This window comes from Typopeltis vanoorti, chromosome 7, assembly GCF_054136105.1.
Source record: "Typopeltis vanoorti isolate ZY-2024b chromosome 7, IOZ_Tvanoo_1.0, whole genome shotgun sequence".
Classification (NCBI taxonomy): domain Eukaryota; kingdom Metazoa; phylum Arthropoda; class Arachnida; order Uropygi; family Thelyphonidae; genus Typopeltis; species Typopeltis vanoorti.
Window position 1 is genome coordinate 74,360,589 of NC_143555.1, and position 23,545 is coordinate 74,384,133.

The 23,545-nt window shown below is 34.6% G+C and overlaps 1 protein-coding gene across 1 annotated transcript in view; it reads left to right on the plus strand.

Moving 5' to 3' along the window:
* The window catches only part of LOC150104781 (uncharacterized), a 124,180-nt gene extending 102,986 nt beyond the window's left edge, over positions 1–21,194 (plus strand). The window contains exon 9 of the mRNA XM_090395629.1: positions 21,156–21,194. Coding sequence (XP_090251755.1) covers positions 21,156–21,194 — 39 coding nt within the window. The remainder of the gene's footprint in view (positions 1–21,155) is intronic.
* Positions 21,195–23,545: the final 2,351 nt, after the last annotated feature.

Here is a 23,545-nt window from a genome sequence, read left to right on the forward strand (position 1 = left end):
ACAAAAACTTACGTTTGTAGATAATATACATTTTAAAAGAAGTATAAAATGAATTACATATAAGCTTTTTTAATATACTGTGGCATGCTATTATTTTACAAGTTAAAAAAAAAACAAAGAAAACACTTCTATATTTTATATTTCGCCAGCCAAACATTCCGTGATGTTTTTTTTTTTTTTTACAATTGAATTCTTGCTCGATTATAAATAAAATTCAACTACTTACAATTAGTATTTAAATTTGTTCAAATGAACTGTCAGCTAATTCTGAAATCTCACTTATGAACATATTATCAATTAATATAAGAAATTGGGTGAAATAGATGCTATCTGAGTTCAACTCTTCTTACCATGCTGTCACTTAGGAGAAAAGCCAAACTAAGAGTGGTACTTACGTTATACAAATAATTAAAGTAATTTACCTCTAAATTACTTTAATTAGTTCTACTCTCTTAATGGTATAATCGAAAAACAAACGTTTCACCACGATAGAAAAGAAGGGAAAAAAAAATAAATTTAATTAAATAGAGTGCTGAAACCTGTAATGGACGTAAACAACCTTTCAGCTTAGTGAAAACTGGATGCGATCTGTTATATTTACTAGAAGCAAGAGAATTATTAATTTCGTAAATCAACACCAGTGTGACAACAATCTTTACTGCTAAACTGCATGAAACTACACTGGCTAGTAAGCAGTACTGCATTCAGGAATAGCAATATAGGTCAAAACTTCATTAAACAGATGCGGTCCTGAAATTGAATCATCTAACAATCATCATGAAATCATCCGGTTGACTCCACCGATAAAATAATGAACTAATAATAATAAAAAATTCGAGTCGGAAGTCTTCGATTAAATTTATATACGATAGACATATATTCTTGTAAAAGATTGTCTGACCAAGCCAAGCCTAATTTAGAAACAGTTTGATATATATGTATCCTACATATATCATCCTCTGTTTCTAACTTACTGATTACGTAGGACTCCTTTATCAAATCGTATGCATACGTGTATTCATATATTATTCATACATATATTCATGTCTTCATAAATGGTGTGTTGACATTTTTATTTGTTTCCTTTAGGGGAAAAAATATTCTAGCGATATGAATTTAAACAAATCAGATGCTCTACGTCTGTCCCCTTTACGGGTGATAGTACGTGTACTTTTAAATCTGCTAATCTTTCCTAACTTATTAGGAAACTGGTGACCTTTTATAGCTACCTTAGAATTAGCGATCACTGCAGATGCTCAGTTATAGGTCGTATGCGATGTGTAGTAAGTATTCGCAAAACGTCTACTCAACTCGCCCCCCCCCCCCCCCAAGGTTAAATCCTGAGTGCGCCACTGGTATGAGCTGGTAGATGGGAAAGCAATAAACAGTAAATAAAGATAGATAAATAAGTAAACAGGAAATATGCAGTATTTTGAATACACGGCAACTGCTTAACGCAGTTTCCCAATATTCAAAATACAGTACTACATATAGTTCAACAGATACAACAAGAATGCTAAATGAAGCCTAATTTGGTTCGTTTGTAATTCGTATTATAGCTGAATGCTTTCACACAAAATAAACAATTCATTTACTAAAATAACAATATACGTTCTACTTACGACGTTTGTGAAACAGAATATCCAGCTTTCTGACTGCAAACAAGTTAACACTGCCACTGCCAAGATAATAACTGCCATAAATCACACCCCCAAAACACAAACACATATTCAACAACAGTCAGCAATGTCGTCGCATATTAGCGCCATCTGTGTTATACAATTGCTTAATTTAAAAATAAACACATTTTATTTATATTGGTATGAACCAATATTTTTAATTACAAGAAAAATTAATACATCCAATCATTCATTAATCTTTAGTGGGTAAAAAATAAATTAATTAAATGTAAATAATTAAAATAATTTTAGCATTTCTTAAGAAACATTACAAATTAAAAAAAAACGACCAACTTAAACTGATAACAGTGAAATATTAATGAAAATTCACGTTGTCTTCCTTATTTTCTAACTCTTTGCAGTGGCAATAAATTGCAAATAATTAAAAAAAAATCAGTAATACTTCACATTTGAACATTAATGCAGTAAAGATGAAATTATCATCATCAACTTCATCACACGCTTCAAGGATTTAGGCCTATTACTGCCTATTCCGGATCAGAAGTCATCAGTTCATTGGACAACTTTGTCCTCTTTCTCCTGATAGTTTATAATGAAGAACTATTTTGTAAATACGAAATTGAGAAACAAAGTGCATACACATACACACAAGGAAAAAAATTAATTTTAACCAATAGCTCTGAAATAAAGTGTTTGAAGTTCGTCAAAATGTAACACTGTGTGTGTGTGTGTGTGTGTGTGTCATCGTTTTAATTTTCTTGAATAGAATTATAGAATGGAAAATTTTTGAGGAAACAAGGAAATAATACATTTTGTATAAAGGTGCCTCGCTTATTTTATAAAATACTTCAGCTTTATACTCTGAGTATCATAGTCTGCTCGGTATACAACTTTAATATTGTCAAAACACTAAAAAAAAGTGAAATATAAATTAGAAAAATACGGCTCACTCACTAATAGGCGGTGGATTAAAATCCCACTTTGGCATGGATGTCAGTGGATGTCTTAGGTGCGAGATGAATTTCATCCTCTATTGTCACACTCACCATAGTGCTTATTGAAGGTTTGAAGTAACTCGAAAATGTTTCATGTTTAGTCTGTGAAACAGGATTTCGGGATTATCCACAGTGTGAGAGAAAAAGAGCATATTTATAAACAAATTCAAAATGAATTTCAAAAATAATGATCATTAAAAAATAAAAATTAAATTAAATTAAATTCTGTAAAAATATTAACTAAATATAAAACTAAAATAATTGAATTTCATAAGTTCCTGATGAAATATATTGATTACGACATTTTTTAAAAAAAAATGAAACGATGAAAAAAAGACAGAGAGAAAACGTAGAGAGTTACGAAATTGAAAAGAATTCAAAAAATTTAGTGTTTTCGTGATTGTGATTATCAGTTATTAATTTGAGATTATCAGTTATTTAATTTTTTTATTAAATTTTATTGAAACTGTCTTTCATTAGTTAAAATTTGAAAATTCTTGAAAGATTTATGTATAAATGTGCCTTGAAGGAAGCACCAAAAAAAAATAACTAATGCCATGCCATTGCAAAAATACTGAGATTTAGGACTAAGAAGAACAATTTAGAGTTTTGATCACGTCAATATTATCAACATAAAAGTTTTAAACTAAAATATGCCATATATTTGGAATATTTTTTATTAATTCCTTCCTTCCTCAAAATTCTCTTTTTCTTTTCTTCTATTCAAAAATTATCTTCCGAACAAATTAAAATTGAAACCTTTCATTATGGAAACCTCCTTATTTAAAGTGAAGTCCTATAATGGAATCACGTACACTTTTTATGTTGACAGAAGCAGGAAGAGGCTAGGCGCGTTTCCACTTTTTTACTATTCTTCATCGCAATATTTGCATGGTACATGAGGTGTACAAATACTTTTGTCACACGTTCAGTTGAACTGACAGATTTCCAACGTGGGTGGTAGTTGGGTGTCACATCAGTTTTCTTTCTGTCTGCCACATTGCTACCCATCTGAAATATACCGAAATCCACTGTTGCTTATGTCATTCGTAGATGGAAAGTTGATGGTGTTACTATAACAGGAAAAACGCCCCGAGAGACCTCAGACACTCACTGATAAAGAACGACGAGCTCTGTTTTGGAATGACTGGTGTATTTCATCCAGGGACGGCTCGTGCATAGGCACTACGCAACTGCTGCACCCCCAGTTTTTCTCGATATATAAATATATTTATTAATTTAATTATATTTGCTTGTAATATTTAATTTTATCATCAACAATCCTATATCCATCAAAAATCCATCTTGTAGCACTTAGGAGGGCGAATGGCGCTAGCGGCACTGTGTTTTCCACAATATCATATTGCTACGCGCGCAAGCATATGTACGTCATAGTGAGATGCGAGCTATTAGCGTAATGCAGCACTGTTCGTCGCGCAGTTCCACTGTTGGTTATATGCAGTTTGCGCCAGTAGTAGAGTGTTCATAGTGCTTATCATGTTTACTCCGTCTCTTTAAATATTTGGACATTACAATTAAAGATATATGTATATTTCTAAAGTTGCAGCAGCCCCCCACGATTTCAATCCACGAGCCGCCACTAGTTTCATCATAGATGAAAGACACCATCATTCTTTTCCGATCATCTACGATCCGTTCCTGGACCGTAGATGATTGGAAAATGGTTCTTTGGAGCGACAAATCGCTATTCCAAATGATTCACTCTGACTGTAGTGTCTTGATCCGGAGATTGCCAGAGGAAAAGTTCAGTCAGGATTGCCTCATTCCAATTGTCAAATTTGGTGGAGGCTTGTTAATGGTATGGGGTCTTGATCTATTGGTGGACGTGCCCAAAACCATGACATCTGATGGCTACCTGGAAATCCTGGACAATTTTAAGCTTCAGGCGCTGTGGAAGTACTTCGGCAGTGACCCTTGAATGTTTCAGCACGATAATGCTCCATGCCATAGTGCACTACGTGTTCAAGACTGTTTTCATAAAACAACGTAGAAATGTTGAACTGGCCTGCTCAGAAATAGTAAATAAATGGTACAGGTAAACCTCGCTTGACGCGATTAATTAATCCATCAATTAATGCGCGCTAAGCGAAATCGTGTTAAGTTAAGGATTTCAATCGAAGTTGAGTTAGCCGATCTCATACGGAGGTAGCAGGGGTTTTTCTCCCGGAAACTCGGGTTTTTCATCCCGCATACAGACAAATCGGCCCTTCAGAACGCACGCAATTTACAGACAAAAAAATACTAGTTGTGGTGGGCGGTAGATGGCGTTGATGGAGATGATTCGTAGTAGAGGTTCGGTGTAGTGGTTGAGACAGTTGTAGTTATCCTCCCGCGATGAGTCTTCGGACTACTTGGAGGTATCGGGAATAATAATAATAATAATAATAATAATAAACAATAGGAATAGTTATAATTCATCCGTCAGTTAGCGTAAATTTGGGAAAAAAATTACTGTATAAGCTATATTTAGAGGATAAAATCATCAAAGTTAATAAAATTCAATTGCTTAAATTTTTATTTAGTGTCTAAACATTTGATTGAGCTACTTTTTTACAAAAAAAAAATAATAATAAAGATCTTTGAGTCGTTTTCATTTTGCATCCAGTTTACGATAGCTGGCGATCGCTTTATCAAGATTTCGGCGGACTTCGAAGCTTCGTTCCAAAGCAGGATCAGCATCAAACAAAATTTCCTTTGCATGCTCAATGTGATTGAAAACTAGCTCAAATTCTTTAGCTTCTTAGTCGTAAAATTCTCTTCTTTGTGCTCCTTATCTTCATCTTCATATGCACGCTGTTCTAGTTGAAGAAGATCATCTCGCTTAAATGTTCTGAATGGTAATCGAGCAAGTTTCTCACATCTTCATTATCCAGTTCATTAAATCCAAGTTCTTTTTCAACTGTGCTGATTTCTTCAATAATGTTAGATCCTGGATTCTGCGTACGATAAACTAACATAGGCTTGAGTTTAAAGTCACCTTCTGCATTACCTCCTAATAAAAGCGTAAGACGATCATTAGGTACTTCGTATCCTGGCTGAGATCCTTCAGTTTTAGCTAGGAAAGTTTTTGTTGGCATACGCTTCTAAAAGAGACCAATTTCGTCGACGTTGAATATTTACCGATCATCATAATTACCCTCCTGAATTATCCTTTGCAATTCTTCAGGAAACTTGGCTGCATAATCTATATCAGGCACTAGCAGATTCACCAGTTATTCTTACGTTATGCAGTCCAGTTTTATTTTTAAACAGTCAAACCATCCTAAACTCGGAGTAAAGCTTTCACATTCCTCTAATATATAGAAAGCTTTTGTCTGAATATTCCCTGTACTAATAGATATTGTTTTGGGTTATAATCCTCAATCCAGAGTGATAGAAGACGCTCCATCTCGATAATTAAATGGCTTCTATTTCTGATGATTTACATGGTTAAAGAAGTAGTAGCAACTTTTTCTTGTTCTTTGTATTCTTTACTCTTATTTAATATAGTCTAAACTGTAGGCTCGCTGTATCCCCGGTCTCGCACAATCATTGTATCTACCAGCGCCACATCATTCATGTCTCTTAAAGACTTACAGCTTTTCCGTTTGCTGCAGATTGACGGGAAAAAAAAAAAAAAAAAAAAAAAAAAAAAAAACACGTGTAACTTAAAATTTCGCATAACGTAAAAAAATCGCGTTAACTGATCAATAATCGCGTAAAGCGGGGAAATAAGTCCACTCAATCACGCTAACTGATTATCGCGCTATCGAATTCGCGTTAAGCGAGGTTTTCCTGTACAGCCGTTAAAATCTAAAATGAAAATTACGTTTTTTAAATCTCTGAAACAGACATTTCTGGCTGGCATTTTTTTTTTTAATAGCAATGTAATTCAACCTGAAATAGTAAAAGAGAAAATCAGATGACGAATTCCATATTAGAAAAAGAAAATAAAAAGAAAGAAAAGTAAATAAAATAAAATAAATTTTCTCTGAATCGGATACGTGATCTAGAAAATGTAAAAAGCAAACACGTTCGTGCAATTTTGGAATAGGTATTAAGAGCTTCCATAATACGGAACAAAAACAGAGTACATTCCAATGTATGTTTACGTTCGCATTAAATGGGATTTTTTTTCTCCCTTCTTTTTTATGATGCGTCAGATATCGTTTGGTTAGTGGCATCGAGGCAACACAAAAGCCATTAAACGGAGCAAAAAGTTTCTTCGCTTAAGAAATTTCTCCAAGTCAAAAAGAAAAAAAAAATCTATTGACAATTACCAACATAAATGATGGCTTATATCAATACAGTGCTTCCGGAAATACAAACAATAAAAAAGTGTTATAATAAAAACTATAGCAAAAAATCGATCAATTTAGAGTTATTATCAGAACAGGATAAGTGAAGATGTCATTCCGAAAACGAAAAAAGTTCAAATACAATATTAATTTTGTCTTTAAGAATTTTTTTTTCAGGAAACGAAATTAGATGACATATGAAAGGAAAATGATGGATGGCATGCAAAAAGTGAATAATACAGTAATTTATACAACGAACGATACACAAAAACATGATATTGGTGTCATTGTTCTTCAGGCCACTTACGTAATTCTTTCAGACGCGTTTAAAAGCGTGTGAGTGTATGATAGGTAGGTAGGTGTATTATGTATACAACAGAATGAAAAGGAGAAGAAGAAGACGAAGAGATATAAAAACATGAAATTTGCTTTTATTTATTCGATAGTGAATATTATTTGGTCTCGCATTTACTCGCATTTTAGAAGCTTATAGCACTCGCAATTGCTATAGAACTTCAGAAGGCATTCCTAACTAGAAAATGTTCAATCATTTAAACATTTTTTCTTTCTTTCCTTTATTCTCCTGCAAACGTCTTTCCGTGACGCGTTGATAAACAAATATCACAGTACCGCATAATTTATCGCGAATGGAATTCTTTTGTCGAAGGACTAACCTGTCAGTTGAATAAATTTATTAAGACCTTATGTACACGTAAAAGATTCTGTGGCAAGTAGGCCTTACAGTAGGAATGATAAGAAACTGAATTAAGATGTTCCTAAGATTAAGATGAGATTATGTGTGTGTGTGTGTGTGTGTGTGTGTGTGTGTGTGTGTGTGTGTGTGTGTGTGTGTGTGTGTGTTGCTACCATCGCTATGGCACGTCAAAACTGACAAACTATGCTTTAGATAATCCTAACAAGATTATTATTATTATTGTTATTATTATGACACTTGCTTAACTTTTTGCATGAGCCATTAGTAGCAGAGGCTCTACCTATCGACCAACCTTTGCTGTTTGCTGGCATTAGATGAAGAAAACCAACATTCTACATTACAAGTCGGAGAAACTCCACAAAAACCTCAATAGCGTGGCTATATTAATTTACAAAATTTTGAGGAAAAAATCATTTGATTCTAAGACCAACTCGACTTGTGTGCTATGGCCAATAACTGTTGCCCAAATCGTGGTCCGTAACCGTAACATTACATATTATTGTATAAAATAGTATAAGTTGTACACTTTATTTTTATTTATTTTTATTATTTATTTATTTATTTTGAGTTGCAGGTTAAAGTCGAGTTTCCTGGAGGAAATACCTACCTGCTTGTTCCAAAGATGGACCACTCGAACTACTGTTTTAATCCTATCTACTGTTTTAATCCTATCTTCTTCTTAATCCTATAACTCAGAAAATTGACATAGAAAACACACACACACACACACACACATGTGATTCATGTAATACTAATAAGGGTTAGGATACGAGATAGCAACAATATCTGATGTATTTTGTGCAGCAATGATGAAAAGTAGAAGCTGAGCTGCCCACCGATTTTCAAAATGACAAGTCCAAAATAAAACACTACTGCCTAATTCACATCCCTTTAAAGAATGAAAAGGTATGTGAATTTTAATATTTATTTTATTTTTAAGATATGTTGTTGGTTTATTTTTACGATAGGATAAGGTTGGTTGGGTTGTTCGCAAAGAGCTGAAGCAACTAAAGCTACGGGATGTCAAGGCCTTGTGTGTGTGTGTGTGTGTGTGTGTGTGTGTGTGTGTGTGTGTGTGTGTGTGTGTGTGTGTGTGTGTGTGTGTGTGTGTGTGTTTACCACTTTGCTTGTTTAACAGGATTAAAATCTGTAGTTTCCATAATGAAAAGCCCTCCCACATTTTCTACTTCGTATGATGCAAAATTAGGTAAAAAGTTACTGATTCACAGATTACCTTAAATCTCTTCAGGGTGACTTTAAAAAGACTGGAATTGTGAATAATGAAGTAAGGATTAGTTTAATTAGGAGAAATGTAAATATATTAGGTTTGGTAAAAAAGTAGGATTAGATAGATATAAATTGAATGAAAAGATTTGGATAGTGTTATTGATTATAAAGAATTGGATATCATGAAGAATAAGGAATTGAAATTCAGGAATCATATTGGAATTATAAGACTAAAGCATAAAGAATTGTTGGTGCAATTTTTTTTTTTTTCTGGCTCCCACCCACGAAAGGCTTCTGTAAACCTCTAGTATATTCTTACCGTGGGTGGGCTAAGGATTTTTTTCAATTTTTATTTATTTTACGTTATATATATATTTATTTTTTGTATATTTCATTTATTTTTACATAGTCCGGAAACCTTGCTCTAGAGACCAAACATGGAACTTTCTCAAGCCACTTTAGGTCTCCAATAAACAGAGGTGGTCTCACACCGGACGATGAAATTCATCTCCCACCTGAAGACAATCATCCATGCTTATAGCGGGATTTGAACCCACAGCCTGTTCACTTGGGAACAGATATGCTAACTACTTGTCCAGTCAGAACGGCAAAGTAAAAAAAAAAAAAAAAAAAAAAATTAAAAGAAATTAATTAAAAGAATCATTACTTGCAGAAGGAAGCCAGTGATAATACCAGGCCAGTCTTAAAACTATAACTTCCGGCTTTAATCACACAAACAGTAGCACGCCAGTAGTGTCCGGCGCCTGTGTGCAAAACTTTAGGTGGCGCCCCTATCCCTCCTCCGATAAAAAAATCACTTTAGAAAAACGTTTTTTTTAAAGGATTTCCTCTCTTTGGCGCATTTACTTTTCTGACGCATGTGTGCGTCGCACACATTGCACATATGGCCGGCGCGCCCCTGTACACAAATTTCTAATAGACTTTAATAATAATAATAATAATAATAATAATAATAATAATAATAATAATAATAATAATAATAATAATAATAATAATAATAAAGAATTGAAGGAATACAAATGAATCATTCCTCACTGAGTCACTTATCACGTTGCGGGATTAAATCAGGAGGTTATGAGACTCAGTTGATAAACTGCTATTTGTTGAGATTAATTAACAGGGGAAAGGAAAAGGCATAACCCTGATACTGCTTATTATAGAACGGTTAATCCTACCTGCTTTGACTGTGAACTGTATGTATTCTATCTAGCCGGTTTATCTGTTTTGCGAGATGAAAAACCTGAGTATCCGTGAAAGGAAACCTAAGCCTGGCTAACTCACTTCCAGTTGAAAAGTCCCGATAAATGTTCTTAGCTTCCTAGATGGGATTCGAAACGGAGGTCCTTAATAATAATTATTATTATTATTATAGCGCAGAACTACCGAATCTGCCGGTTATTGAGATGAACAATCCGCAGAGCGATCGTTGATTGCAAGTGTTTCGTCGCATTTCGCTGTAATAAATTTATTCTAAAAATTTATAATCAATTAATGAATTTCGAATCTCTTTTTCTCATATTAAAATTTCACGTTTAGTTCTTAACTAATTATTATTCATTTTTAATAGTTTACAACAGTGCTTTTTTTCTAGAAAAAATGGTGCTGGTACTCACCATGAAAATGTTATTACAGCAACTTCCACACTTTTAACCAGTGTTTAAATTTAGCAGGGGGCTCTCCGGGGATCGGTCCTGGAAATGTTTTATGCACCGGACTCGGAACATTTTTCTGTTTTGTGACTTTTCTCCTTTTAAGGTAATCAGGTTATTAAGACGTGCTTATGATTGGAGCGATATTAACAAAAGATCGCGCGACCGAAAGATAAAAGCATAGCCGACAATTGAGTTGAAATGTTAACTCTCTTTAACCAAATTCCATATGTGAAACTGCCATATCAACATTCACTATACAGTATATATATTTCTTAGTTTTAACACGTTTACAAATTTTAACACGTTCAGTTGAATTTTATTGCTGCCTTTGTGGCAGGCGAACTCACACACATCTAATTAATAACAATAGTTTTTAGTTAGATACTGTGTTTGCCGGTGCAACATATGGTTTTGCTTGAGTCTATACAGCATAATTTCTGTATGAAGGGACATGTGATTCATTAATTAGTGTCGTTTTTATCCTAGTTGTCTTTAATTGCACTATTTGTTGAGAAATATATTACACAGACTGCTCATACCTTATTCACTGACATAATAAAAGTACTTGTTTTTCTTGCCTCTGAAGTATAGTGGCTGTTGGGGAGGGTGTGTTGTTTACCGCTGCAAGCAAGTTGCTATCTCCCTATGTGAACATATTTAAGCTTTTTTTCATGTGCGAAGTATATGCGAATTCGAAAAGTTAAATCGGGGTTGCGAGTTATACACACTACGCATCGCATGCGACGTATGACTCAGCATCTGCAATGATCGCTAATTCATAAGCAGTATAGAAATAGAAGACATGACACAACATAAATTTTAAAAAAATTAATTTTAATTAGGAAAAGAATTTTGGAAAATTTCTAGTTTTTTTTTCCTTTTTCTTTGGGTGGGGGGTAGAGCCTTTTGGCCACCCCTCCTGGTGCGCCACACTGATTCGAGTAAGTATGGTATTTCAACTATGGATAAGTACATTGGTACATTCTTTAATCGGAAAAATAGCTAATAATAGTGATAATACAAAACGAGTTTGTAATGATAGTTTGTGTGTAGTTTCCGAAGAGAAAGAGGTCTATAACGAATCCACAGAAATACAGAATTCCCATGAGTTGCAATGTGATAATATTAATACGCTGAACGAAAGAAAAGATTTGCTGACTTGCTGGACGCTCGACCAGTGGATCGCATTCAAAGGTAAATACAATTGGTTGTTTTGTAGGAACATTTTTCAGTTTTGTGTCTTTACTTCCTTTACGGTAATTATGCCTACATCATTATGTTATTATTCAACAATTGTTTATAGTTTTGAATGTGTATATAAAGTCAATATCAACAGTCGCCTGATTATGAACGCTTGATAAAAGGGAAGGGGAGATTTGGAGCTTCCCCGAATAGCATTCAAAGGAAAATACAATTGATTATTTTGTATAGGGCCCCGGAACTTATTTTCGTTTAGAATTTAACCACTGCTTTTAACATATCTTCTCGATCGCTTCTTGCTTTTGGTATCAACCGCAGAATGACGATCTCGGATCATCCATGAGTCCACATATTTGCTAGGGTTGAACTGAGTGAGAGGAGGTCCTACTATCCTGATTAACGTCAGTGCAGAAGTTGTCCGCACAAGCAGAGATGCCCTAGATGAAGTTACTATAAGATTCATCTGTGAGAAACCCCTTTCACATTCACTGGAAGATATTTCAATTGTGCCCAAAGTGTGCTTTAGAGGAAGTAGTATATCCGGGACTTTATTTTCTTGAAGACATTCACGGAAACCACCAACTGCTTCTTTTTCATTTAAGCGAAATTTGCATGCTAACTTTTTAATTTCAGCTTCAGCCAATGTCAGATGCTTCCCAGGATTTTCTCGCCAATACTTGGAATCTAAAATCTTAGCATATTAAGGCAAATCAGCATCATCTCCTTCAAGCAGACGCTTTCCAACAGCTTCTTTCAGACGTTTATTAGAAAGCAGATGAACTTGTTGCAGGATTGTGTCTTTCATTTTTGTGGAGCTCAATCCCTTTGGACTTCATGTTCTTCTGACTTTAAACAGAAATACTGTAGTACGGACCAGGATTTTCAATTCTTTCTTCAAAAAGTAACTCTATTCTTTATCTTCCTCTCTGCTTTGTACAAGTCAATATTTCTCTCTTGTAAATCTAGACTTCGTTCAGTAAGTTCTTGGAGAGCATCACACATAAGGTCCTAATCAAGAACAAAGTCGTATGACTTTATTTTTCTTAAAAGGCCCTCATAAAGAAAGCGATCTGTTTTTCTTCTTCTGCTTCTTCTTCCAGAAAGTGATGGATGAGAGCTTCAAAGTTTTTCCACACTGCAGAAACAGCGCGAAAGCTAGTGCAACCCAGCGAGTGCTTAAAATTCTGCCAATTTTAAGAAGTTGAAGTTCTAGAGTCGCTGCACATTTGTGTAGTTCCCCTAGCATTCTTAGGTAAAGCATGATAAGTGACATAAGGTTTGTCCATGAAACTCTTAAAGCGATTCATGCCTGCCGCATTGTTCACTGTGTCACTAACAGACAATTCAAGGCGATGGCTAGCATAATGCCAGCATTACAAGTTACAGACAATAAACACTCCTTTAATTAATTTTTAGCTAATCCTAAATACTCAAGATGACTAATTAAAGACTTTAAAATTCCTCTAGCTGATATTTCGATCAAATCTAGGAAAAGACTCACAGGAGCCGAAAGTTCAGGAAGCTGTTGTTATGTTAAGACACAAAAACAATCAATGTTGTTGTGTTACTCACAGTTGCTGATTCATCAATAAGTAACGATATTTTGTTCTTGGAGTTCACTATATCCGGGACTTTATTGTATATTAATGTTTTTCTCATTTCATTTCATTTGCGATATGGCTCACAATGTTAATGTTCAATCTTCATTTGCAGAACGAAGAATATATCCCATGTCTAGGCCAGTAAGTTCCTGTAAATTTATTTCATCTTCAAAGTTGTTAAATGATTGATTTCTCCTCGCAACTTTGTAAGCGGTTCGAAACACTTTTCCTCTTACTTCTTTATTATGGGACAAAGTATTTAGGAAAACTTTCTCTAATGTTTCGTTTTTGCTTCAGATTTTATATTTTGGCACGCTTTGTGTGCTGCACTCTCCTTATGATCGTAAATCTTTTTTCTTAATGGCATTAAATGTTGTTTGCGAGATTCTCCAAAATGACTGATTTTACCATTTGCCCACTCCGCTGAAATTTTCGTTCCCATGTGTTTATCGACGGCAAGACTTCCGACATCACGACACACTTTACAGCCCAACATTTTATTCTTGACATACAGTCACTCGTTTCTCTCGCAGAAGTCATTTTTCTGCAAACGTGTCCAACATTCGGACCAATCATTATCAGAATCTGCTTCCTTTTGACCACGTGGATCTTCGGTCTTTTTTCGCGATCCTCTTCACCAAGTGTATTTTCGGTGCTAGTTTTCTGTTTTACAGGATCACAAGTAGATTCAACAATTTCTGCTTCTTCAGCCTTCCCTTTTTTCCTCATTGGCATAACGTAACTACTTATTTTACTCATTTTGAACAATGATTGTACTGATTTAACTTAGATTAATTCAAAACTCACGTGAACACCTGCCTGTTGCAGAGTGAATATAGAACTGATAAAGTGATAATGGAAGTAAACACAACTTCCTGTTTACGGTTGCATATCAACCTATAAAACAGGAAAGCAGGGTACCAACTTATGAGTAAGCAAAACTGAAAATTCAATTCGTGAACACAGTACCATCTACCGGAATATTTATAATACATTTTGCTGTCAATAAATCGCAAATTTTTAAAAACTTAAGAAAAAAGGTGCCGATATTGCGTACCGCTAAAAAAAAAAAGCACTGGTTTACAATATTAACTGAGATATTTCAATTAATTTTGAAATAATTATAGATCTCACGCTCACTGGCGATTTTAATAAATGCATTTGGTTCAGCTGTCTACGAAACTAGTTATATCTATAACAATGACCATGTTAATTGTTAGAAGATTTCACAGTAATTGAAACAAATTTTTAAAAATTCTAAACTATTTGAAATTTTATATTGGTGTGTGTGTGTGTGTGTGTGTGTGTGTGTGTGTGTGTGTGTGTGTGTGTGTGTGTGTGTGTGTGTGTGTGTGTGTGTGTTATTTTATTACTTTTTTTACATGAACGATAATTTAATCCTGTACAGATTCTACATTTACAAAGGTCGACCTGTCTTAGTGCAATTGATAGAAACTGTGTTACTTGACAATTTAATTAAAACTGCCGAGTAGTGCTAAATAAACAGGATTTCCTTAGAACTACTCAAGAGTTAAATTCAAAATATGAGCCGATTGTTCGGTCAACTTTTAACGATGTAAACCGTTTAAAGAGTATAACACGTGCTATCAGATGGCAAAATTAGAAAGAAAAGAAGATACCCGAAAGAATGAAAGTAAAATCGAGTTGCTCCGTCGTTTCCGCCTGAAACAATTAAAGATATTTAGTGCGTTCTTTATGACCAAGGATATAAAGTTTGCCATTAGCAGCCGAGGTCTCCAAGACACTTACAAGAGGTCCCAAGCGGTTATGACACACTTTACGACCAGAAAACATCGTTGTCATGACGATAAGGTGCTTTTGCTTTGTAAATTGAACGAGGCGAACAAGTGTGGTGACGATTATTTGGGACATCAACAGTATACCAAAAGATGTTATTCCAAGTGGAATCGGCCCCTTGAGGTTAAACCGCTGATTCAGTTCTTTACAAAACAATAAAGAATGCTCGTGAAATCTTGATATATTAACGGCTTGCTTTAAAGGAGGAAAAAAATACCTAAAATTTCCTCTAAAAGATTTTTTTAGAGGACAGATATTTTTCGATTGCCACAATTTGTTATTGATTTAGTATTACTGCAATAACAGTGTGTGTTAAATTTTCCAAAGGCAAACTCTATCAATATTTTGTATTTTATTATTCAAGCTGCCTTTATTTTAAATATCTACATTGAATAATAGGTAACTTTCATATTCTGAAAATGGCATAGTCTTGACAACAAATGGACGTATCTATTTTTGGTTGAAGTAGGATATCATTCTGAGTATAAAACTCAGTATTGAGGCAATTGAGGTTCTCGTTGGCAACAAATGCCTCAATCAAACAAATGTCAAAATCCCTCAATTACCCATCTGCAGGGGCGAATGCTGGTCCTGTTATCACAAGAGCAAGCATGAATAATTAATCATACAAATACAACATTTATTTTACAAATGACATTCTATCTTTTTCAATTTAGCTACCTGAATACAAATTCTACCCTACGGTTCATGAACTGGTCAATAACATCGTCATAAAAAGTTCGTTGTAATTTAATTTTCCCAAGCAACACGCACACTTGTAAAGGCTGGCTGAAGCTCACTGGCTAGAGCTACGTTGATGCGTATGACCTGTGTTTAAGCAACACAGTGAGACGACGTGAAATGGCTATGCGCGCGCATGAAATCACAGTGCTGCTGCGAGGACCTGGTAGCTCCTACAACCGAGCAAGCCAAGATAGCTTTGACTAGACGAGCAAGCATCGGCCTTCGATACACGATGCAAAGTTCAATTATTGCCGCGCAAGCTTAAGACGTCTTCTGTCTACAAAAATAAAAGCCTAAATGGAATGCTTATAAATGCATGGATTTATTAACAAATAAATGTTACTTCTTTCTCAAGTAAAGCTTGCGCAGCAAGCATAGCAAGCATGGAAAATTCGCGCCCTGCCCATCTGCTAGGTTGTTAATTTGTACGTGAACTTTTCTTTTGCTTTTCCAAGGACAAGTCACGGACTCTGAATTTATGCATTTGTAATCGTTACAAGAGGAGTTGACTGGTTACTGCATTTTTCCTTGTGAGAACAGCAAAATTGACTACTACATCACTCTTATAAGCGCCGTGGAGTGAAGCTCAAACTCATAATAAGGAATTTCATTCTTGCACGTTACCAAGAGGCCATCATAACATTCCATAGCGATGTAACATTTCGGTCATGTTGTTACAGGCAATTATAGTTTAAAACATCAGGATAATGGGCTGGTTCAAGATGTCCTTCCTATCTCGAATTTCTATTGTTTTACAAATTCTATTTGAAAATTCGCATTCGCATTATCGATAGATGAGACCTTTTATCTTAGCTTTAAAAAAAAAAAAAGAAGAAGAAGAAGTAAATTTCGGTTCGCAATTCTTGTGTCCACATGTCTGTTTTTCGTAAGAGCCTGACCATCGATACTCTGTTGCATCAGTACATAAACAAATAAATATTTTAAGAAAATTGGAATTTTTAAATATTCAAAATAAAGAATTTATTATATAATACTGAAGCAGCAAAGCATTTCAAGATTTAATTATAAGTAATAAAATATTTTTAAAACTATATAATAACACTGAATGGTTGGGTTTCATCAGCCAAATTTTTTTCACATTTTCTCATTAATGCAGTGCAGTGTAATGTAGTGGTGGAGGTGTTTTAAGCCACGCTGAGACAATGCAAGGTTAACTGCTTGTTCATAGCTGTGTTTTGTAGGAGATAAAACTCTCCTTCATATGAAACTAATTAGTCATTATTCAGTTAAAAAGCCTGGAAAGAAAGAAAGAAGACATTTCAAATAATAATAATAATAATTAATAATAATAATAAAATGAGACATTTGGTTTTGCTGTAACCAAAATCGTTACATTCGTGAAAATATCGCTCAACGCAGAAAGTAAGAATGGACAAAATTTTCTCACTAAATCAATGCATGTGAGGACTGTGAGTATTTCACTATGTCTTTATTGTGACTACACAAAATGACATCTGGTAATGACCAGGAGGAGGGGGGGGGATCCGAAATTAATATCCCCATCCCGAACTTCTTTCCCAGCCAAAAGAGATATGTCAGTGATTAAAGGAAACGGTTTGAAGTCATCTCTGCTTTATTTTCATACGCCAGTTTTTAAAATAATCTTTTCCGTCTTTTTTTTTTTTTTTTTTATCGTGCTAGTAACGATCGACAATTATTTTCGGAAACTTTTCACTTCTGCTTATATATATATCTATTCGTCAATTTCAAAATGGATGCCCTTTTTTAAGAAATAACCAGAAGCTGGATGGAACTAAGTCCGGGCTGTAAGGAGTAGATGATCCACAATATCAAATGCGATCTCTTGTTATCTCTTCATTTATAAATATTATTTTTATTTCCTAAATTTAAATAAGAAATCGAAAAAAATTTTTCTCTCATTTATACAGATTATTCAACTTAGTACTATCTAGATTTTTCTTGTGAAAACTTTTCCAAATTCCTTAAAAAGAATAGTACCGAATCCGGGATGATGTTGAAAAAACTTTGTAGTTTTATTTCATGTGCTAGAAACGAAAATATGCGTCACAAATTTGGCTCTAAAGAAAGAGGAGAAGCTGCTTCAGACTACACAACTACATTCCTTCAAAGCAAGAACACGCAAATAAAAAGAATTGCTTTTTTTTTTATGTGAGTTATCCATCAACTTCGTTGTTCATTTCGAAAACTGCACCGGAATAATGTTTGAAAATGATTCTGGTTTGTATACAAAAATACTAAATGATTTTTTTAAAAAAAAATATAAAAAAAGAGGAAACGCTAGAATTCACTAAAATGACATTTATTCTTCCTAAATAAAAAAATAAATTTTCCAACGTGCTCATTTATTCCCAAAGGAGTAAATGGAATTCCTTTAGTCCTAAATGATTAAATTTAATAAAACTGAAATAAAGAAAAAAAATGTATCAGAGTCATCAGGAAAAATATCATTTGGTTGTTTATTTTCAAGTAACGAAAATTTCTGGTTTTCTTTGTTTAGGTGTTTACCCTTTTGCCTACATTGCTACAAGTTTAAAAGAAAATGCAACGACTAAAGAAATCTGAGAAGTGAAGTCGTTCTTTCTTCATTTTAGAAACTTTTTTTTTTTTTGCTTCGCTATCTGAGTCGTTGTTATCGTCAAGTTAGGTCTCTTGAGAGTTTCCATATGCCCAGGAAAGTCAGGATCGTCATTTTTTTTTTTTTCCCCACTTCGAAAACTGTAAAACTTCGGCTAAAATCACGATTTCGATATAAAAAAAAAATAATAATAAAAAAAAAAAAAATCAGCGAGTGGATAAATAAATTAATGATAGTTCACTTACACAGATCACAACTGCTGATAACAGTTAACCTTAATTGGCAATAAAAAGTTGAAAGATAACAAGCATTTATTAAACAGTTTCCATTTTATATCTATAAAAGCATATATAGCTATAAATAGTTAGACTGGGTTGGAATTCCGTCTAGAAGACGAAGAAACTTTATATGAACATTTCAAATGAAGAGGAGTTAGCCGGTCTTCCAACCGGCAACTTGCCTTTTTCCTCTCACAACCACACCGGTCAGGAAAACACACGCTGTTTACACACAGAAATATATATTTAAGCATAAGACTAACCAGTTTATCCTCAAAATTATGGTTACGAAAGCTAATCTAGGCAAGTCTTTTGCCATTAAGGTTTGTAAGTGCTGTGGAATAGTATTATACTAGTGAATACTCATTAACTATAGGTATTTGCCTGCTTAGTACTATAATCGGATAGACAGCGTGCTCTTTTTCCATCAACAAGGTATAAGATCGAATCCCACGGTAGGCATGAATAATCGTGAATATGTTTAGGTCTGAGACCATTACCAGACTTATTAGAGGACCCTCATGCCTTGAGTGGCTTTTAAATTCTTTGTTTGCGTTTCCAATCAGGGTTTCCGGAATTAGCCTTTAGTCTTCCAGCGGTATTGATGTATCAGATCCTTGCAATCTTTCGTGGGTAGGATTCCCAGTAGAGATAAAAATAAAATAATAATAATAATAATAATAATAATAATAATAATAATAATAATAATAATAATAATAATAATAATAATAATAATAAAGTAAATATTGCACATTTTCAGTTACCAGCGTAATCTTATAGCAGCTCCCCCCCCCCCTCTTTTTTAACATTTCCTTTCAATCACCGTATCGGCCTGAACGTATATATACGTCCATAATTCATGGATGCGAAGTGTCCATTGAAGTCAATTTAACCATTGGATAATATAGGAAAGAAATGATATGGGTACGAAATATATCAAATATATAATGAAATTATCTGGAGAATGAAGTGGATTGCAAATTTCTCTGAAACAGTTCGCGTTAACGAATTCTTGATATGTGTGAAGTATATCACTCAACAAACAATTCAATTGAATCTCTTCGGCGGCTATGATGTGGTGAATCCCACCTCTTAAATATATTCTTACCTCATAGTCTGTCAAAAAGTAATGAAATTATAACATTATCTGCAACGAAATATTCGTTTTTCACTATGTCGATCTCCGCAGTCTTACATCTAATCTCATCCTTCGCAGTTGCTAATCTCAATTGAAATGCATTCATTTTCTTTCCTAAAAGAAAGCCCTGATGAGACCGTTCCATGAATCCTTTGTAAAATGTATTTCTATTTTTCTATTTATCTTTCTTATAACTCTTAGCATTTGATGTCTTCAGCGGTACTGTTTTCTTAAGCAATTTCTCTAATAAGATTTTTTACTTGATTTCCTTGCCCCCTCTCTCAAGTTCAGAGCCGTGAGTTAAATTTTATTGGTTTTTCCTAACAGAGAATTCCGTTTTACTTTAAAAGCGTTCGTTCAACGCATAGTTCGATTTTTTTTTCTTGATTCGTATTTCTATTCTCGTGTTTCCTTAGTATAGAGAGTTTCTGTTTATGGAACCTGAGGGTCCAAACTTTTTGTACTCCATCCCATTTGCAGAGAATGGCATGTTTACCTTCAAACCGCAATATGGAACATTCAGCTGTCATTCGGTTTCTTAGTCATTACGATTGTTATTAATAAATAGGAATCATATATTTTGAAGAAAGTTTCCGGTATTTGAAACCATATATTTTTAGAACAAATAATGAGTTAAATAAAATAGAACAAACAAATATAATCCTACAGGGGTCATGAGTCGTCAGACTTACATCGTCGGGGGTATTAGCAAAAAATACACAATTAATTACACGTATTACATGTTTTCAAGCTTCACAATGTACATACAAATCAGTAACCAGATTAAAAATGTTAAATTAATTACTGTATACGTGTTGGACAATGCTAGTTGCTGCTGTCACGTTCTGTTCTGTAGCATCGCGTATCGTATCCTAGGTCCGTAGCAATTTGATTTTTAATGAAAGCAAACCAGACTTGGTGTAGGATTAAGCCTTGGTTTTTGTTAAATTGTTTGGGGGGATCCGCAGCATTTCAGAGGCAGCTCTCATCTTCAGTTGCAACCCCCCCCCCCATGACAAATGTTCTTCGCATCCTAAATGGGATAAAGGAAGCCTCTGAAATGCTGCGGATCCACCACACAATTTAACAAAAATCAAGGCTTAATCCTACACCAAGTTTGGTCTGCTTTCATTAAAAATCAACTACCGCGGACCTAGGATACGACACGCGGCATGCTACAGAGCATGACAGCAACAACTAGCATTGTTCAAACTTATACAGTAATTAATTTAACTTTTCATTATTTTTAGGTTACTTGTTTGTATGTACCAATTTGTGAAGTACTATAACGTCTATTATGTGTAATTAATTGTTTCTACTTTGTGTGTGTGTGTGCAACTTTGCTAAGTATCCCTGACGATGTAAGTCTGACGACTTACCAAATTTGTAGGATTATATTTGTTTATTTTATTAAACTTGTTACTTGTTATTTGTCCATGTCTCAATACTGGAAGGTTTTTACTGAGTTACCAAACCACACAAACTGATGTAATGTATTCAGGAATCATGTATGTTTAACAAATAGGAATCAGTTGAAAAATGCAAAACATGAAGAACTACTTTTTACTATTACACATTTTTAAAAGATCGTGATGTCTCTCTCAATGTGTGTGTGTGTGTGTATATGTGTACACTAGGGGGATACTCCCCCCCCTTCCGTGTTCCGGACTGGTAGGCCGGTTGTCCTTGAATTCTAATGACTCTAAGTTTGAATAGCCGACACTCAGGGTAGCCCCTGAGTTTCAAAACGTTTCAAAAAATGTGACATACAAACGTGACATAAAAAGGCTTATCATTATATATATATACTAGGGGGGCTTCTCCCCCCTGACGCCTACGGCGCCCACCCCCGAGATCCGGACTGGTAGGCCGGTTTTCCTTGAATTCTGATGAGTCGAAAAGGGGGTTCCTCCCCTCCCGGCGCCTACGGCCCCTCCCTCGAGTTCTGGACTGGTAGGCCGGTTCTCCTTGAATTCTGATGAGATGACTCGAATTTTGAAAACTCGAAAGAAATATTTGCGAGTATATGTACTCGCAAATATTTACTTAGAGGATTTAGAAACCAAGGCTATCTCTTCCTTTATTTTCACACCTAAAGTTTGGAAACGCTATGTAGATTATGTCTTCATTATTTGGAACCATGGACATGATTCCCTTATGGATTTCCTCGAACATCTCAGTAGCCAACATCAAAGAATTAAGTTTACTGCCGAGCTTGAAACGGATAATTCCCTGCCTTTTCTTGATGTCAAACTGACACGGTCCACGGTAAACTCAAAATATCGAAGTATACTGTAGAAAGCCAACGCATACCAACAGATATCTGCATAGTCAGTCCCATCACTTCCCTCCTCATATGCTTGGAATAATTTCCACCTTAGGACATAGAGCCCGTTCTCTTCTGGATGACCCAAATGAACTTCTTTCAGAAATAAACCATCTCAAAACTTCTTTCAAAGTTAATGGATATTCCAAGAGAATCATTGAAAAATTCCTTCTTAATCCTCCTAGACATCACTCAGAAGAAACAAATAGATTCAAAGGCAATATTTCTATTCCTTACATAAGTACAGTTTCACATAAATTAGCAAACGTTCTAAGAAAATATAATATCAGAAACTTGTTCACTCCACTTCCAAAAATCCGTTTCTTAATAAGCCACCCAAAACCTTGTCATCATCAACTCAAATACCCTGCTGTATATAAAATATTGTGTGATTGTGATATTCCTTATTTTGGGCAGACAGACAATTCTGTCGAATTGCGTATGGAAGAACACATGAGGGACATTACTTACAAGAGATAGCGAGCCAGTGCATTATCAAGTCATATCCTTTTCTCGGCTAATCCTAATGATGAAAGCCAAAGTCACAAAGTCTGCTGGGGAAATCCTACTAACATCTTCCGTTGCAATGATGAACTAGAGAGAAAAATCGTAGAATCTAGGGAAATCATCTTCAATCCTGTTCATCTAAATAATAACTTGAGCTACAACCTCCCAGATAGTCATTCAGCTGTAATCATGTACTGGAGTTCACGAGATGCTACTAGCACGTACTTTCCCAACAAACGAAAGAACAGCTTTAAATACAACCACAACATTTTAATGTTAATTATATATAGAGACTCTCTATGATGTTCTTAGTTCATTTAAGCTTCAGTGTTTTAGTGTTTTTTCTTTTTTTCTTTCTTTCATAATGTCACCCTGATGAAGGCTGTTACAGGCCGAAACTAGTAGTGTTTTAATATTAAAACCTTTTTATTTAAATCTCGGTTCTAGTCATTCCACACACACACACACACACATATATATATATATAGTGTCCTCTGTCAGTAACTACGATTTCCTTTAGCTGGAAAATTCTGGGTTCGAATCTGTCTAGGATGCTAAGAATCTATAAAGGTTTTTCTCAACATATGAAAATTGAGATAAGTTCTCACAGGATGATGGCAGGGTTTTTCCTTTCAAAATTTACAGAACATAATACACTTGTTTCACAGCCTTCGTTATTTCAGCTGAAATTGAAAAAAAAAAAAAAAAGTGCATCCCGTCTTCGGTCGCAGGGAATTTCTAGCAAATTGAAATTATTCCTATCCTGAAACAACTCAAAATTAGCGTGAATATCTTGATACGTATTAC